At 44.6% G+C, this 20,116-nt stretch overlaps 1 protein-coding gene across 1 annotated transcript in view; it reads right to left on the bottom strand.

The window, feature by feature from the left end:
* Positions 1–20,116, bottom strand: part of LOC126188005 (uncharacterized) — a 92,817-nt gene that overhangs the window by 18,378 nt on the left and 54,323 nt on the right. The window contains exon 4 of the mRNA XM_049929422.1: positions 8,792–8,974. Within this exon, the coding sequence (XP_049785379.1) occupies positions 8,792–8,974 (183 nt within the window). The remainder of the gene's footprint in view (positions 1–8,791; positions 8,975–20,116) is intronic.

The following is a 20,116-nucleotide window of genomic DNA, read 5'->3' as shown; positions in this document are numbered from 1 at the left end:
AATACAAGTATATAATGGTCTACCAGGATCATCTCACTAGGTTTATAGTTCCCAGGACTGAAATCGAAGAGAGCGGAAGAAGTTGTCTACAGCCTCATCGACATATTTACGTTGCTTGGTGCTCCAACAAGTGTACAGAGACCGGCGGGACTTCACAAACAGTGTGGTAAGTAGCGTAAACAAGTATTAATTGGCCCACCTTGAATATCGTCCATGGTACGCCGCGCCAAAGTCAGGGGAGAGTCGAAAGAGCCAATCAGAACACTGAAAATATGCTGTGTGCTTGGATTAAAGATAAAAAAACTAGCTGCTGGAGTGACGGAGTCTTGTTTGTTCAAAACAGATTTTCATGTTGGGTTTAATAGGTTTCCATACGAATGCAGAGTAGATGCTCGACCTCATCCCTGCCTGACGACGTTTTACAGGACGTAGAGACTGAGGAAGAGTTAGAAAACGCAATATAGAGCGTGCAAATAACAAAACAGCAGAAAGACGAGACGAATCAATGCAAGAGGTACAGCTTCCTGCAGAAGACGTATTTGAGAATGGAATCCACGCTGGAGGAAACAAAAACCGTGATGAAGCAATGGTTATCGAAGAACCTTCCGTTTCCGTGGTTACAGATAATCCCTCTTCTAAAACCAGTTGCGTCTGCTGAAAAGAAACCAGCGGTGCTCAAACCTATCAAGTGTCCACAGATGGCATGAACGTTTCGGCCGCACTTTTCCTAAAGACGATGAGGTAGAAAGTTATGGGGTTAGCATTTTGTGCAATGTTTGCTTCAGTATTGAGAAAGCTATCTAAAGTAAACGGAATCGAAATGAACATAGAGATTCAGGCCCAAAACAAGGAAAAATTCCCGCTATGCGTTTGGATACTACTGTGAGAGTTTCGAATGCCGACCTGGACAAAGGGCGGAGTGACTCGCACCGGCTGTTGACAGTTGTTACGAACGTGACAGAAGATGGCTTTTACAGATTTGGAACTGCAGAATGAATTTTGATCTTGCATAGAGCTGTTTAGATTCCCAGTCTGTCCAAAGAACTTTAGGAGAATTAAAGATGTTTCTGACCACGAAATACCTCTCAGATCTGCAGCTGCTTGTCTGTACACAAAAGGAACATTGGGCTTAAAGTTCCGTCGACATCGAGGTCATTAGAGACGAAGCACAAGCTGAGATATTGTAAAGAACTGGGAGGGGAATCGGCAGTACGCTTTCAAAGGAACCGTCCCGGCATTTGGCTGGAGCGATTTTGGTAAATCGTGCTAAATCTAAATCTGGATGGCTTGACACTGGTTTGAACCGTCGTCTTCTCGAATAAGAATCCAGTGTGTTAACGACTGCATCTCAGTCCCCAGGAAGCGGCCAAGGATTCGCCAGCTGTATGACATTCTGAATTACTCTTTTCTTTTTGACACAAAGGCATGTCATATTTTGATATTTCGTGTTGCTCAATCTAGCCATCCCTGCTGTAAGGTGGTCATGCCAGTTCTGATTTGTGTTTTACCGCTAACAATATCATGTTCTCATTCTTCTCTAAATCGTGATATGTTCGCACAAGATCAAATTGTCAAAATGTAAAGTGTTCCTTCATGAAGGAGAAAAGTGAGTACGTACTGTAACAAGTTGTTCAATCTCAGTTCTTCTTTCGTTGTTTTCCGGTAAGAATATCCTGTGCTTTGTTTCGTAAGTTTGTTATTTGTTTCAAATGGGTATTAATTAAAAGGCACAAGATGAGAAGCCTTTAGTAAAACTTTCCGTAGGCGTTATACAGAATGACCAGTACCATTTACGCATTGTATAGAATGCCTAGGAAAAGTATGTAATACTTTCATAAAAAGCTTACGTTTCATAGTTTGCCTATAAATATCAGGAATTCTATACATTACTTCGGCATTCTACAGAATACCAGAATTTCACACAATGCCGATAAAATATGCACTTCAAATATGGCTATCCGCCATCTTTCTAACGTCTCGGGTCAAAGCAAATGTGTGGAATCGCAACTTTCGGTAATCCAACAGAGCGTCCTGCACCAGGAGTCTGTAATAAAAGTCGCTCACCTGAAGAGGGATGAGTGCTTGTCAGCCGAAATATCGTAACAAGATGCCAATGTCATCCGGTTTTGATCGCAAAATTTAGATTCATTCAATTTATTCTGTGCATTTTTTACATATAGTTCATTTAAGCAAAATTTTTCAATAACGTTTTATTTTTATTAAATCTACTTATAATATTACAAAATTTGTAAAACCTACCAAGAAAATATTACGGAACCGTAGTTTTACAGGCTGCGGACGGATGTAGGCAGCGGTGGGGTGCGAAGCTTCGGTGGTTGAGCCAGCGTCCAGCTTCGCCTTGTAGGCCGGTTATTCTTTGCCAGCCCTTTCGTCGGACCCCTTTCTGTCTCACTTCGTGTGCCAGTCAGGCCCAAATCGCGCTGTCTGACTGCTACTCGAGGTGTTCTAGAAGTTCATATCGGGAATTTCCGGACTTGTAGAGGGGAGTGAGTATATAATATTTTGAATAGGAGCCCATATCCGGCAATGTCATCAAATGACGCTACAGTGTGTCGTATTTAAATGCTCCTTCGCCTGTAAATTTACGAATATGGAGCGTGGTTCTGTGATACACACTTTCTAGGGTGATGGAGGTAGATAAATGTATCCATTTGGGGCTTCGGAAGCCAACGAGTCGAAAGTTACAAGCGAAAATCGTTCTGATGCCAATGACACTGGCATACATATGCTGTTAGTGTTGTCGCTAAGAAATCAGGCTACACAACTTTCAGAGGTGGTAGTATGGACCAAAACAAGGAAAAATGTCCGGTAAATATGGGCTCTAAAATGCATACCTGAGGAGCTGTGAGCACTTTTTCATCTTCGCTATTGTGGAATACGTCTGCTATATCGAGCAGTGATTGTTCCTATGGAATGAACTGGGTTCTCTGATCCAAGTGAACCAAAGGCCACACCGTTATTGAGCCACCAATAGCTTGTTGACAACTTGAATCCATGGCTTTGCGGAGTCTCTACCATAATGGAACTCTACATCTAATGATACCAATTTAAAGCGGGATTCATCCGACCAGGTCGCGGTTGTCTAGTCGTCTAGTTTCCAACCGATATTGTCAAGAGCCCAGGATAGCCGCTGCAGGCGATGTCGTCCCTCTGCTGCCATAGCCCATTAACGCCAGTTTTCACCACATTGTCCTAACGGGTACGTTCGTCGTACGTCCCACATCGATTTTGTAAGGGGCCAACCACCCCTTACGTATTGAGAATAATACATCTTTACCTACTGCGACCTGCGTGAGGCACTGTCGATAGACTCCCTCTGGCGCAGTGGGCGCTCGACTGTTTCTTTAAAATAACCTTGGAGTGGATTTCGGCAGGACGGCCGACCGCGTTTACAATTGTTTAACGGTTGTGAGGGTCTCCCAAATCCGTGGGCCTGACCTCCAGGAAATCCGTAAATGGAGTTACTTGAGTGATTTGTCTGTGTTTAAGTGTTAATTCGTGTACCGTGAGTACGCGACAAACGCGCTGGATTCCCACGATTTGGATTGCGATGAGGATTGTACACTCAATGTCACCACACGCCAGTAGTCATGTGGCACTAATAGGCGACCTGTGATGAGAGAACTGTTGTTACTTTGTCAGACGGAGGGAGTAACTGTTGTTAACGTTCTATATCAGCACGAATGACGCCAAGTATGTATCAATTATTGTTACTTGACATTCTAGTTAGCTTTGTATTCGGTACGAAACAACTGCCTGTAAATATTAACGATCAGCCTTTGTCAGCTGCACAGTGTCAAAATATTTTTAACTGTTAGGCTACAATCCACTAGTCAGTAACAGTGGGTTCAGTTATGGGAGTGTTTCAGTTTCCGCTGTTATTTCACGCTAGAGATGGGCAAACCGAAACACGTAACTGTTTCGAAACAAATGAAACAGTGCAATGTAATGTTTCGATACGCTGTTTCGAAACAGTGAAACAGTTTGTGTTTTGTAGTCTAATAAACACATTTTATCATTTTGAATGCCTGCTGTATAAGTATGTCCATATAAACACAAATGAGGTGCGAGAGCGCTAATCATGTCGCAGAAAGTATGAAACTATCACTTAGGCGTCTTGGCAGTTTCGTATTTCCTGCAGCAAATGTGCTGCTTCTGTGTCGTGTGACTTTCATACTTTTAAATTGGCTCGGGACAGCCATAGCTGAAGACAGAAGAACCACCACGAACGGAACTGGGGGTGGGAGCAAACTGCAGAACCAACGGATATGCTACTGGGATTCCCACATTCCGTTAGTATGGGTAATATACCCATCCTGCTAATTTCCATGTACACAAAGGGAATCATTGTGGATAATACGCACAGTGAGTATAGACTCACAAATAACGCCAAATAATTCGAATATATAACAAAATATAACAGAAAAAAATTGTCTTTCAATGTGTTTCGAATCGTTACTAAAAATTCACCATGCTTCCCAGCCCTTCCCGTTTACCATTACACTGTCAGTGATATGTCAAACAGATTGCTTGCAATTATACCTAGATCAAATTTATGTATATGTCTAATAACGGTCACTCTACGCCTTTTTTATTCAAAATGTTGTGGGCTTATTTGCGTTTTTTAATATGATCACTGTACATGAACAGAAGCGTATGTTATAAAAAAGTGTAATTTAACTGAATGATTTTTACATATTTATTATTTTGAATGTGAATAGTATGCGTTCTTTTGTTTGGTTAGTGTTTATAAAGCAGAGGTTACGCCATTTCGGAGTAGGACAGTCAGCTAGAAACGAAGCTTTATTTTCGGATATCTTAAGCTTCATTCTATTGCTTGTCAAAAAGATTTCGACACTCTTGAATGTGTTTCTTGAAGTGGTATGTTGTGTTGCAGTACCTGTGCCGAGCCCGAATCTCGTCGGACACAGAGCGGAATGAAACATCACTGTTTCGATACAATTAGTCCGTTCCAAGCACAGGTGGACGGAAACAGCCTTATTTTGAAACGACGATACAGTTTCTGTATCTGGCTCGAGATCGAATCTGGTCCGGTTATCCGAGACATGGGAGGAATGAAACATCACTGTTTCGAAACAGTGAACCACAGCCGTTCCGAAACACTGAAACAGTTCCACGTATCGATACACTGTATCGAAACATAGAAACAGTGGCAAAGTCTATTTCACGCAGTATTTGTCCGTTACGCCGTCGGCACACGGACCGTGCTGTCGAACGTCTACGCTGAACGTGCTTTTGATGTGCTGCTGAACGCTCAGGAACGATGCGACTTGTGCATACGGTACGTGGGCCCCAACGTAGCAAACGCGATCGCAACGCACTCCAGCGGCAGTTGCGGGATGTTTCTAGTTCGTGAATCACACTGTTTACGAAAGGAGCACGCGTAAAATTCTGACATTAGGATATGGATAATGGGGGAAATGTGCGTTTTAATAGAGCTAGTGACATTGTTCTATATGTAATTTGTACATGCATATTTAAGTTATTTGTGTATGTCTTAAGACAAAGAGGAAAGTACCATGTCCAATCAATGACACATGCTTATAAAAGTTCCATTACAAACAGAGCGACACAATCATTATTTTGAGAACCATTGCAAATTTACCTTATGTGATCATTCCCACATTTTAGTAAAACCATAGGGTCATTCTAACTTGATTACTGTTCGTACCCAGTAGCAGAATATTTACAACATGTGGATTACGAAACTTAAAAGAAAAAGGAATAAATTATTTTTATACGAGCAGCGCAAGCTGTCCTGCACATTGTCCTCAAAAATCGGAGAACTTAAATTTACGTAACATCAAATATTGTTGTATATACTGACATTAAACTTACAAAGCAGCAGAGCCTACTAAAAAGGAATGTCAGGAAAAATTTTAGACGTCTCGAGACGGGAGCCACCACTCTAATCACGCATAGCGTTGTGAACCATTAAGACAAAATCACAACGTTAAACAGCCAATCCTAACATGTTGCCACTTGCTAAAAGCTTTAATCGTAGCTATGTTACTAACTGAAATTTCATTATAACAAATATTACCAAGAAAAATGTGTTTTTGGTGGATCCTCAGTGTGTCGCTGCCTTCAAATGGCATAGTCCGATAATACACAAGTTAAAATAAATCTTTTGCCACGAATATGTTTCTCATTATTATATTGCAACGAATCACACAGTTAACAACGGGTTTTTGAGTGATTCTCAATTTGCTGGTGCTCAGAAACGCCATATACAGGGTGGTCCATTGATCGTGACGGGGCCAAATATCTCACGAAATAGCGTCAAACGAAAAAACTACAAAGAACGAATCTTGTCTAGCTTGAAGGAGGAAACGAGATGGCGCTGCCATAGGTCAAACTGATATAAACTGCGCTTTTTAATTAAAAATGGGGGTTCCTATTAAATATTCGTGTAGTACGTAAAGGAATATGAATGTTTTAGTTGGACCACTTTTTTCGCTTTGTGACTATTACAGCGCCCTCTGTCACAAACATACGGCTCACAATTTTAGACGGATAATTGGTAACAGGAAGGTTTCTTAAATTAAAATACAGAGCGTAGGTACGTTTGAACATTTTATTTGGGTTGTTCCAGTGTGATACATGTACCTTTGTGAACTTATCATTTCTGAGAACGCAATGCTGTACCTGTACGTACCACATTAATGCAATAAATGCTCGAAATGATGTCCGTCAACCTCAATGCAATTGGCAATACGTGTAACGACATTCCTCTCAACAGCGAGTAGTTCGCCTTCCGTGATGTTCCCATATGCATTGACAATGCGCTGACCCATGTTCTCAGGCGTTGTCGGTGGCTCACGATAATGAATATCCTTAAACTTTCCCCACAGAAACAAAAACCTGGAACGTCAGATCCGGTGAACGTGCGGGTCGTGGTATGGTGCTTCGACGACCAATCCACCTGTCATGAAATACGCTATTCAATGCCGCTACAACAGCACGCGAGCTATGTGCCGGACATCCATCATGTTGCAAGTACATCGCCATATTGTCATGCAGTGAAACATCTTGTAGTAACATCGGTAGAACATTACGTGGGAAATCAGTATACATTGCACCATTCAGATTGCCATCGATAAAATGAGGGGCAAATTATCCTTGCTTCCCATAATGCCGCAACCCGCCAAGGTCGCTGATGTTCACTTGCGTAGCCATCGTGGATTTTCCGTTTCCCAATAGTGCATATTATGCCGGTTTACGTTACCGCTGTTGGTTAATGACGCTTCTTCGCTGAATAGAACGCTTGCAAAAAATCTGTCATCGTCTCGTAATTTCTCTTGTGCCCAGTGGCAGACTGTAAACGATGTTCAAAGTCGCCGCCATGGAATTCCTGGTGCATAGAAATATGGTACGGGTGCAATCGATGTTGATGTAGCATTCTCATCACCGACGTTTTTGAGATTCCCGATTCTCGCGCAATTTGTCTGATACTGATTTGCGGATTAGCCGCGACAGCAGCTAAAATACCTACATGGGAATCAATCATTTGTTGTAGGTTGTGGTTGACGTTTCACATGTTGCTGAACACTTCCTGTTTCCTTAAATAACTTAACTATCCGGCGAACGGTCCGGACACTTGGATGATGTCGTCCAGGATACCGAGCAGCATACGTAGCACACGCCCGTTGGCTATTTTGATCACAATAGCCATACATCAAGACGATATCGACCTTTTCCGCAATTGGTAAACGGTCCAATTTAAGACGGGTAATGTATCATGAAGCAAATACCGTCCGTACTGGCGGAATGTTACGTGATACCACGTACTTTTGAATGTTTTAGTTGGACAACATTTTTTGCTTTGTGATATATGTTTGTGACTATTACAGCGCCATCTATTTCTTTAGGTACTACACGAATATGTAATAAATAATGGGGGTTCCTATTAAAAAAAACAAAACTCGTCCAGCTTGAAGGACGACACCAGATGGCGCTATCGTTGGCCCGCTAGATGGCGCTGCCATAGGTCAAACGGATATCAACTGCGTTTTCTTCTTTGTAGTTCCTTCGTTTGATGCTTATTTCGTGAGATATTTGGCCCACTCACTATCAATGGACCACCCTGTATACGTATAGGCTTGAACTGAATGCCAATATAGCGCGTTACAGCTCTATGCTGAAGGGAGTTGGCGTGCATGTGACGTAGGTGACGTTGGGCCATCTGATTGGTGAACGCTTAGACACACGCTCAGAATATCTGATATGCTAGACATTGCTCTGCACGGTAGGAAAGACTCCTGAACGTGCTACTGAACGTCATGGCGTCGGAAACTCGGAACGTGCATCCGAACGTTGAGCCTGCCGTGTGCCGACTGCTTTAGCGCTAACATTTCTACGTGAAGGCCGCTGTTCTCGGTCGTTAAGTGGAGCTCGTCGCCCAGTGTGTCGTCCGCGGCAAGAGGTACTGACTGAAATCTTATTTTCTCAGCGTATTCTTGAAGCTGTGTATCTCGGAATCTTGAATTCTCTAACAATTTCCGAAATGGAATGTCCCGGTGCGTTTGGATCCAACTACCGTTGAGTTCAATGTCTGATTTCCGTCGTGCGGTCGTAGTGACATCGGAAACTTGTTGACGTGTATCACCTGAGTACAGATGGGAGTTCGGCCAAGGCGCTGCCACTTTATACCTCGCGTCCGCGAAGCTACCGCCATCTGTACACGTGCGCATCGCTATCCCGCCAGCTCGGTGTAGACTGGCAGGGAGTGGTGCGTGTGGGTACTCACTCGTAGCGCCCCTCGTCCCAGACGAGCCCCTGCGGGCACCTGTACAGCTGCGGCACCAGCCGGCCGCCGACGCGCGCGCACACGTAGTGGATGGCGGCGTTCTCCGGCAGGGCGCCCGCCTGCCCCAGCCGCAGGCAGCGCGGCACCGGGCCCTCGGTGCACGGCCGCTCCGTCCGCTCCAGGCTGGGGGCAGGCAACACGTCACGTGGCACTACAAGCCAAGGGGGGGGGGGGACATAAACAGTAAAAAAAAAAAAAGCAAGCATTGGTTTCCATAAACGGAATTGGTCATTTATGAAAGCTTAGTTCAGGAAGTAATAGACGGCAACTCATCGAGTAAAACTGAAGTGATATCAGGTGTTCCTCAGGGAAGCGTCCTGGGACCTCTGCTGTTCCTGATCTATACAGGGTGTTACAAAAAACGTACGGCCAAACTTTCAGGAAACATTCCCCACACGCAAAGAAAGAAAATGTTATGTGGACATGTGTCCGGAAACGCTTACTTTCCATGTTGGAGTTCATTTTATTACTTCTCTTCAAATCACATTAATCATGGAATGGAAACACACAGCAACAGAACGTACCAGCTTGACGTCAAACACTTTGTTACAGGAAATGTTCAAAATGTCCTCCGTTAGCGGGGATACATGCATCCACCCTCCGTCGCATGGAAGCGCTGATGTAGCCCTGGAGAATGGCGTATTGTATCACAGCCGTCCACAATACGAGCTCGCAGAGTCTCTCATTTGTGGGGGCATTTGAAAGCTCTTGTCTACGCAACCCCGGTACCAAATGTAAAGTCAAGAGGATTGAGGTCAGGAAAGCGTGGAGGCCATGGAATTGGTCCGCCTCTACCAGTCAATCGGTCACCGAATCTGTTGTTGAGAACCGTACGAACACTTCGGCTGAAATGTGCAGGAGCTCCATCGTGCATGAACCACATGCTGTCGTACTTGCGAAGGCACATGTTCTAGCAGCACAGGTAGGGTATCCCGTATGAAATCACGATAACGTGCTCCATTGAGCGTAGGTGGGAGAACGAAACTAAAATGAGCTCTAAAGGTTTCCGGACCCATGTCCACATAACATCTTTTCTTTCTTTGTGTTTGAGGAATGTTTCCTGAAAGTTTGGCCGTACCTTTTTGTAACACCCTGTATAAATGACCTGGGTGACAATCTGAGCACTTCCCTTAGGTTGTTTGCAGATGATGCTGTAATTTACCGTCTAGTAAGGTCATCCGAAGACCAGTATCAGATACAGCAATCTTTTCTAAATCGCTTTGCATGGTGTGGCAGGTGGCAGTTGACGCTAAACAACGAAAAGTGTGAGGTGATCCACATGAGTTCCAAAAGAAATCCACTGGAATTCGATTACTCTATAAATAGTACAATTCTCCAGGCTGTAAATTCAACCAAGTAGCTGGGTGTAAAAATAACGAACAACTTCATTTGGAAAGACCACATGGATAATATTGTGGGGAAGGCGAACCAAAGGTTGCGTTTCATTGGCAGGACACTTAGAATATGCAACAAGCCCACTAAAGACAGCTTACACCACACTCGTTCGTCCTCTGTTAGAATATTGCTGCGCGGTGTGGGTTTCTTACCGGGTGGGATTGACGGAGGACATCGAAAGGGTGCAATAAAGGGCAGCTCGTTTTGTATTATCACGTAATAGGGGAGAGAGAGTAGCAGATATGATAAGCGAGTTGGGATGGAAGTCATTAAAGCAAAGACGTTTTTCGTCGCGGCGAGATCTATTTACGAAATTTGTCACCAACTTTCTCTTCCGAATGCGAGAATATTTTGTTGAGCCCAACCTACATAGGTAGGAATGATCATCAAAACAAAATAAGAGAAATCAGAGCTCGAACAGAAAGGTTTAGGTGTTCGTTTTTCCTGCGCGCTGTTCGGGAGTGGAATGGTAGGGAGATAGTATGATTTTCGTTCGATGAACCCTCTGCCAAGCACTTAAATGTGAATTGCAGAGTGATCCTGTAGATGCAATTGTAGAAATGAATAGAAGTATTAATATGAAACAGCTGACCCCAAAAATACCATTATTTTACACTAGCAGAAAGCATCACCGTATGTATTGAATTAGGTTTTTACATTCAGTAAGAAGGAAACGAACAATCACCTAATATCCTATCCTTTATATCTGTGAGAAAAGATTTGGAAGTTAATTATCATATGTTTATTACGCACTTTGTTTACAACTAAAACATATACGAGGGGATACCCAACAGAAACAGGAATAGCATTGCCGTGGGCGGAGCTTGTGTATACTCCGTTCGTCATAACAATAAACCTGATGTAAACAAACACGATGATTGGTCAGAAGACGTAGCGCGCGCACACACACACTGGTGTTGATGCGCTCTTGGAAGTAGGTCCTACTTATGTATTAGAAATCTTACTACTAAGTTACGTTAAATGAAACTTCAAGATATTCAAATGTGTTAACTGCCATCAACGTTTTTCATAAATACGCTTTGATTGTGTAGTTGTTATTTCAAAAATCGTGTATAGTCACAGCATCTGCACTGTTCTGATTGTCGCGCTGTTAATGCGCAGTATAAAAATGGCTGAGGCTGCTTCCTGTTCCGTAGTGAAACATGCGTGTGGAATGCGGTTAAGTGCCGAGAAATAGGTTTTTCTTAATGCTTATCATAAATTTACAGAGATAATCGGCTTTGAAGTTCGAGGGATTGTGTGACAGTTGCAATGCAAATGTAAGGTAATCTACAGCGGAGTCGGTAGCGTATTACCTGGGTCACTTACTGCAGCACATGGTTTGCTGTTTCAACTCTCATCTAAGTCAATTTTTTTTCTCGTGCATTATTCATAAAAAACGATGAACTTTACATTTTTTTGAGACGTAGATAACTCAAATGGAACGTCGTCGTGTTTTTAATTGCATATTACACATGAAATTCCTGTTTTCATTTCAAATATAAATTCTCAGTTATCGATATTTTATGAAAGTTTCTCATTTTTGCTTAAAAAATTAGTCTAATTTTTGAGTTTTCTTAGTTCAAATAAAGACTGTTAATAAAGGTTGCTGAATTATCTCCATTGTTTTATACCACAGATATAGGTATGCGTCGTAGAAACCCGAAAAAACCATTTTCACGGCATCGAGCACACCGTATAAATGCTGCATTTTTACATTTGCAACTGTACCATTATAACATGAACCCAACAGAACTGATGTGGAGTGAAGTTAAGGGATTAGGCCCGAGAAATAAATACTGTTAAAGTGCCAGACGTGAAAAACTTGGGTGCGTTCCAATACATGTCACTGCCGAACGTTGGCGTGATATAGAACGGTACGTCATAAAAGAAGCAGAGAAAATGCAGCGCCTGGGTGGGGCTTTGTGGATTCTGTTGTTGATAGTCGTTATCAACGTAGCAGACGACAGTTCCAGTAATGAAATGTATATCTCGGATTCGAATAAGGAAGGAGCTAAGAGATTACGAGACGACTGACTGAAATGAATACCTTCAGTGGCTTCAGTATTGAACAGTACGGTGAAATCCCTGTAGTATACTTTTGCATCACACATGGCTCGCTCGGACAAATTAAGCTGTCTTTACATTAGGAATTTTCATAACTCTTCTTTGTTCAAATGGTTCAAATGGCTCTGAGCATTATAAGATTTAACATCTGAGGACATCAGTCCCCCAGAACTTAGAACTACTTAAACCTAACTAACCTAAGGACATCACACACATCCATGCCCGAGGCAGGATTCGAACCTGCGACCGTAGCGGTCGCCGGTAAAGCTGATGTCCTGCATATTATCTCTCAACCTATATTCGTGTAACACAGCTTAAAACGTATGCTTATGATAGTACCTGACTGTACTGGTCACAACTTGGCTTCCACTTCACGTGAAACGAAATCTAATGAGATTCACGCAAACGTGGAAGAATACATGACGAATGTTCACGTCATGCTTATTCTTCTGATGAGCAATACTCTCAAACTTTTAATCGTCCCTGTTCCAGTGTATGTAGTACTGTGAACAGAGACTTCGATGTGAATTTATACGCACCGAATATAGGTAACGGAATAGTGTGGCGTCCGTGTCTTTGTAGCATGTGAGCGGTAAATGCGGAAACGTGAAACATGCCAATGTTGTTCTCAAATGCATTGTCCTAAGGCAGTTAAAAAATGACTGTCACCAGTGGACATCCATCGGAGAATGAAGAATGTGTAATCAGCATGTCTGTTGCACCATTCCACAATGGTGGTTTTCTACAGTTTCCGTAGTGGTCACGATTCGGCACAAGAAATTGGTCGATCTGAAAGGCCCAGCCTTATCTAGGGGATACGCCAATTAGGGCGGGTCATCGAGTGCATCCCACCCCAAAGTCCTGATCTCTCCCGGCCCGGTTATTACGCCTTTTGTTATTGAAACAGGGCCTTGAAGGGTCGACGGTTCATGTCACATGAGGTGCAGCAGACACTTACGGACTTGATCAAGCAGCAGGACGTGCGGTTATACCTGACGGATGTCTTCAACGTGGTGCGACTGTGGGATGGTTGCCTCAATGCTCACGACGATTTTGTGTGATAAACATACGGATTATGGTCTGTGTGGCCTTCGAAATGAAAGTTTTTGATCGCCCCCTTATGTTTATTTGTCATATAGTGAAAACAAGTTCACACATACAAACTGTCCGCAGCTCGTGGTCGTGCGGTAGCGTTCTCGCTTCCCGCGCCCGGGTTCCCGGGTTCGATTCCCGGCGAGGTCAGGGATTTTCTCTGCCTCGTGATGACTGGGTGTTGTGTGATGTCCTTAGGTTAGTTCGGTTTAAGTAGTTCTGTTCTAGGGGACTGATGAGCACAATCACACGATCGTATAATCTTAAATCTCCGTATATACACTATGCAACAAAATTAATGGGGGTAGGACGTCAAACGAACCGACTTAGACCAGGAGAGGCACCACAGGACATTTTAATTTCCACTCTCTATACTTTGAGAAATAAGTTCATAAAACTTCGTCAGTATGAGCAGGGAGGATTCAGGATTCACGCTCCTATCATTTTTTTCACTTACTGTCGGCTGCATTTGTTGTTAGAGGTACACTTTTTTTCATAAGTAAGAGGAATTCTTCAATGAATTTTGCACATCATGCAAACGATGCTTATAGCTCTATGAAACTCCAGAATTTTGCAAATCTGTGGTAAAAATTGACATAATTAAATATAAAATTTGAGTTTTTCCTGAAAAAGAGGTTTAAAATGTAACAGCTCATTTAGTTTTTCATAAATTAAATAAATTCTATAGTCCCTGTGTAACAATGCAAAAGCGTGTCGCCCTTCGACGTCACCCTTGGTCTAAGTAACACGTCGACAAATGCGAAAAAAGGCCACAGTTCAGAAATGATAGGTGCCAATGTGACCTTAAAGCTCAAAATTCCACCGCAATTCCGCTCAACACCACTGTGGACGGGTCATACTATGGGAAGGTCATCACACCCTCTTACACACTCTCCGCCGCTTCTTTTGCCGCTTCTGCGATGGAGGTCAGAACAGCGGCACCCAGTGATGAAATCACGCGGTTTTGTTATCACTGGATCGGGGAAACATTTCAGGCATATCGCCGCTCAGAATCGACACGAAAGGCCTCATAGGGTCGCATAAACAGCGTCAGTAAAACCACCCATTCCCTAGGGGCGTTGATTCCCTCACACTTCGCTGTCTAAAATTAGGGTTTGTATAGTTGACGCCGCGTGGGATCAGCCGAGCGGTCTAAGGCGCTCCGGGCAGAGAAAATCCCAACCAGGCTGCGAATCGAACCCGGGTCCCCGTGATCCAAATCCTACTCACAGATCACTTCCAGTGGGCTTGCAGCAACATTGTATTCTGACTCTTTTGGAGTGTAGTAAGACCACAGACTGTGCTTTGGTATACAAGGTGGAACCAATAGGAACCGTTAAAATCCATTCTATATCTACAGCCATACTCCGCAAGCCACCTGGCGGTATGTGGCGGAGGGTACCTTGAGTACCTCTATTGGTTGTCCCTTCTATTCCAATCTCGTATTGTTCGTGGAAAGAAAGATGGTCGGTATGCCTTTGTGTGGGCTCTAATCTCTCTGATTTTATCCTCATGGTCTCTTCGCGAGATGTACGTAGGAGGGAGCAATATACTGCTTGACCCTTCGGTGAAGGTATAATCTCGAATCTTCAACAGAAGCCCGTACCGAGCTGCTGAGCGTCTCTCTTGCAGAGTCTGCCACTGGAGTTTATCTTTCATCTCCGTAACGCTTTCGCGATTGCTAAACGATCCTGTAACGAAGCGCGCTGCGCTCCGTTGGAACTTCCCACTCTCTTCTATCAACCGTATCTGGTACGGATCCCTCACTGGTGAGCAGTATTCAAGCAGTGGGCGAACAAGGAAGAATCCTAAGGAAATGCAGTACGAAAACAAAGGAAATAGATTACATTACCCAATGAATCTGTCTGGCATCTGGTTTACCGACGATTGATTTAAAATGGAATGACCATACAAAATCACTCCTAATGCCTGCTCCCAGATAATTTATGGAATTAACAGCTTCCAGCTGCTGACGTGCTATATTGTAGCTAAATGATAAAGGATCTTTCTTTCTATGTATTCGCAGCATATCACACTTGTCTACATTGAGATTCAATTGCCATTCCCTGCACCATGCGTCAATTGGTTGCAGAACCTCCTGCATTTCAGTACAATTTTCCATTGTTACAACCTCTCGATATACTACAGCATCATCCGCAAAAAACCTCAGTGAACTTCCGATGTTATCCACAATGTCATTATGTATAGCAACGGTCCTACGACACTCCCTGTGACACACCTGAAATCACTCTTACTTCGGAAGACTGATTGTGGTTCTGTTACCTAGTAACTCTTAAATCCACAGTTGATCTGATAGTAGATATGCTCTTACTTTGTTCATTAAACGACTGTGGGGAACTGCGGAAGTCAAGAAACACGGCATCTACCTGGGAACTCGTGTCTATGGCCCTCTGAGTCACGTGGACGAATAGCGCGAGCTGGGTTTCACACGGTAGTCTTTTTAAAAATCCATGTTGAATCCTACAGAGTAGATTTCTAGTCTCCAGAGGTCATTATACCTGAACATAATACGTGTTCCAAAATTCTACAACTGATAGACGTTAGAGATATAGGTCTATAGTTCTGCACATCTGTTCAACGTGCCTTCTCGGAAACGCGGATGTCCTGTGCCTTTTCCAATCTTTTGGAACGCTACGCTCTTCTAGAGACCTACGATACACCGCTGTAAGAAGGGGGGGCAAGTTCCTTCACGTACTCTGTGTAAAATCGAACTGGTATCTCATCAGGTCCAGCGGTCTTTCCTATTTTGAGCGATTTTAATTGTTTCTCTATCCCTCTGTCGTCTATTTCGATATCAACCATTTTGTCATCTGTGCGACAATCTAGAGAAGGAACTACAGTGCAGTCTTCCTCTGTGAAACAGCTTTGGAAAAAGACATATAGTATTTCGGCCTTCAGTCTCTCATCCTCTGTTTCAGTATCATTTTGGTCACAGTGTCTGGACATTTTGTTTTGATCCACCTACCGCTTTGACATAAGACCAAAATTTCTTAGAATTTTCTGCCAAGTCAGTACATAGAACTTTACTTTCGAATTCATTGAACGCCTCTCGCATAGCCCTCCTCACACTACATTTCGCTTCGCGTAATTTTTGTTTGTCTGCAAGGCTTTTGCTATGTTTATGTTTGCTGTGAAGTTCCCTTTGCTTCCGCAGCAGTTTTCTAACTCTGAAGAGAGCCACCGTGGTACAACAACCATCTCTGACGATCTTGCTTGGCACATACTCATCTAATGCATATTGTACGATGGTTTTGAACATTGTCCACTGATCCTCAACACTATCTGTACTTCAGATAAAACTTCTGTGTTAGGTCGTAAAGTTATCTGTAATCTGCTTTTGTCACTTTTGCTAAACAGAAAAATCTTCGTGCCTTTTTTAATATTTCTATTTACGGCTGAAATCACCGGTCCTGTAACCGCTTTATGATGGCTCATTCAATGTCCTGCGTTAACTGTTTCAAATAGTTCGGGTCTGTTTGTCACTGGAAGGTCTAATATGTTATCGTCACGAGTCGGTTCTCCGTTTAACTGCTCAAGATAGTATGTAAAACATTGTTTTCTTGCCGCGTTAATTCGGGATAAAATCTCAGTCAGTTGATCCTGACGTTGACGATAGAGGTAATGGTCGAAAGCCTGTCTGCACTGCTGGTTTTTTTTCTTTTGAGTTTCAATTCCCCCCGAAGGGGGCGGGCTGGCAGCAGCGTAGTATGCCGCTCTTCAGCCTACAGACTTTGTGAGAAATATGAAGAGAATAAATAATAAAAAACAGGCGATAAAATCGGTGACTTAAAGAGTAACATGGCGAAAAGAAATCGTGGAACTTAAAACAAAGAACAGAGGGATGATGATGCTAATAAAATACATTCGAAACAGACAGGTAAAACAATAGACAATTAAACACGGCGACAGTCTGGAGTCTGTTCACAAAAGACATAAAATTCACACCTAGCGACAGCATGGTTTCTGTTCGCAACACGAGAAAGACGAACAACACTGAATAGTCACTGGAACACTGCACTAAAAAGTTGGCAAATGTGATGCACTGCTGCTGTGGTAGCCTTTCTTATAGCCCGTGGACGGCTTCTGATTGACACCGTCTGCGACAGGAGTACGTAATCGCCGACCAATGTGTGCGCCGGTGGCGCCACCGCTTCCATTGGAACGTAAACCTTGGAAGGAACGTCTTGCTGTTTTATGCATTGCGCTCGTGTCCATGCACAGCTCAGATGGTATCCGCTATCGCGGTTAAAGTTCTTTTGGCTCATTCTTATTTCCACAGCCTCCATAACAGAATCCCAGTACGTGGAGGCATGGGACATAGAATTTTTGTTTCATTGAACAATATTTTGTTTGTTCGTGAGCCTGTGCTCCGTAATTGCCGATTTCTCCAGTTCTCTACTTTTAATATGGCGTTGGTGCTCTGCACAGCGGTCGGAAACGGTACGAATGGCCTGACCAATACACTTGCTTCCACACTCAGGGTCCCCCTGCGGGTCCGGGGATTTGAATAGGCCCGAGGTATTCCTGCCTGTCGTAAGAGGCGACTAAAAGGAGTCCATCCCCCTCACGGGGGTAGTTAGCGCCTGCGTCCGGAGACGGACGGTTCCACGACCTATAATCGTGGTCTTTTTGGTTTTTCACTTCTCGTCTCTTCCTTCCTTTGGTTGGTTCCTTTCTTTGCTCTTCTCCACCTCACTGTCTTCCCTACTCTTTCCCTTGACTTCTCCTTGCCTTCTCATTGCCTTCTTCTCCTTGCCTTCTCATTGCCTTCTTCTCCTTGCCTTCTCATTGCCTTCTCCTCCTTGCCTTCTCATTGCCTTCTTCTCCTTGCCTTCTCATTGCCTTCTTCTCCTTGCCTTCTCATTGCCTTCTTCTCCTTGCCTTCTCATTGCCTTCTTCTCCTTGCCTTCTCATTGCCTTCTTCTCATTGCCTTCTTCTCCTTGCCTTCTCTGGTCTCCGCCTCGGCGTTTGAGACAGTCTGTCCTCTTTCTCCCTCTCTCTTCTTTTTCCTCTCCTTCCTTCCTCCCTGTGCGTGCCTGAAGGCCGTCCCACGCGTTCGCACGCGTAGCCGGTGACGGGGTAACGCGTAAGTCCCCGCCCTGGGTAGACATGTAAGGCACGTGCGTACCCCCTGGTAAAGGCCAGGCCCGGGGAGGGGTGATTGCCTGAGCTGATACCTTCTGACCATGCCGATTGGTCCCACCGTCTGTTTACACCTCAGGTGAATGTTTCTCGGGAGGTGTGACCTAAGGCGGGAGTGCCCTCTGAGAGGGTCCCCACAAGGAAGGAGCGCGCCATTGGAGACGCTGGCAATCATGGGGGATTCCTCCGCAATGGATTCTACTCCATCTCTTTCGACTTCTGCCCAAAAACGGAAACGTGACCAGCCACCAGTGACAAAAGTACTACCGCCTGCCCCACAGATCCTCGTAGTTTCTCGATCTGAGGACGGAAAGGATTTTTCCTCTGTCAACCCTTTCGTTATCCAGAAGGGCGTAGATGCCATAGCCGGATCTGTCAAATCTTGTACCAGGTTGCGTAACGGTACCTTATTACTAGAAACTGAGAGTGCCTTTCAGGCACAAAAACTGCTTCGGGCCACACTCCTGTACACGTTCCCTGTCCGGGTGGAGGCCCACCGAACTTTGAATTCGTCTCGTGGTGTAGTCTATACTAGCTCCCTCGACGGATTGACTGACGAGGAGATTCAATCTTTCCTCGCTGAGCAGGGCTTGACGGCTGTCCATAGGGTCATGAAAAAGGTCAATAATGACCTTGTACCGACCCGGACACTTTTCTTGACCTTCGATAGTGTTAAGCTGCCATCGCGCATCAAGGCGGGCTACGAGGTTATTTCTGTTCGCCCCTATGTCCCGACACCTACGCGCTGCTACCGGTGTCAGCGTTTCAATCACACTCGACGGTCTTGTTCCAATGCGGCTAAATGTGTCACTTGTGGCAGGGATGCCTATGAGGGTGACTGTCCACCTCCGTCTCCTCGTTGTGTGAACTGTCAGGGTGACCATGCCGCATCCTCCCGCGACTGTCCTGTCTATAAGGAAGAACGCTGTATCCAAGAAATTCGGGTCAAAGAGAAAGTGTCCACCTCGGCTGCTCGCAAGCTATTGGCTAGTAGGACGCCCGCGCTGCTCCCAGCGGGGAAATACAGTACTGTCCTCGCCTCTCCTCGGACTACCAGGGAGGTAGCAACCCAGACATGCGATCTGACCTTCAGCACCACGGTCGTCCGTTCGGCCAGTGCTAAGATCGCGCGGTCGACGTCTCCTCTTCCTCCCATCACCCCACCGACACCAGCCCCTTCATCAGCTTCTGCTAAGACGAAGACCCCGAAGTCAGATGCACGGGCCTTCAAGAAGGAACCATCCCGTGCAGACTTCCTACGTACCTCGACCTCCCAGCCTTCGACCGGTACTTCCACCAAACGTCCTTGCAAAAAGGCTCATAGGAAGCACAGTTCTCCTTCTCCGCCACGGCGCATTTCTTCTCCTGCGCCACCCAGCGGTTACCGCCCCAGGCCGTCATCGGTTTCGCCTGGCCGCACCGCTGGTAGCCGTACATCTGGCCGTTCACCGGCGGAGGAAGCTCTCCCTCCCGGCCATCCTCCCGAGATGGCCGATGAACCTATAGACCCAATGGACGATGACTGTCCGCCTACTGATAGCGGCGGC

The sequence above is a fragment of the Schistocerca cancellata genome, chromosome 5 (assembly GCF_023864275.1).
Source record: "Schistocerca cancellata isolate TAMUIC-IGC-003103 chromosome 5, iqSchCanc2.1, whole genome shotgun sequence".
In the NCBI taxonomy this organism is placed as follows: domain Eukaryota; kingdom Metazoa; phylum Arthropoda; class Insecta; order Orthoptera; family Acrididae; genus Schistocerca; species Schistocerca cancellata.
Note: the sequence above shows the minus strand (reverse complement) of the source record. Positions and strands in the feature narration are given on the sequence as shown.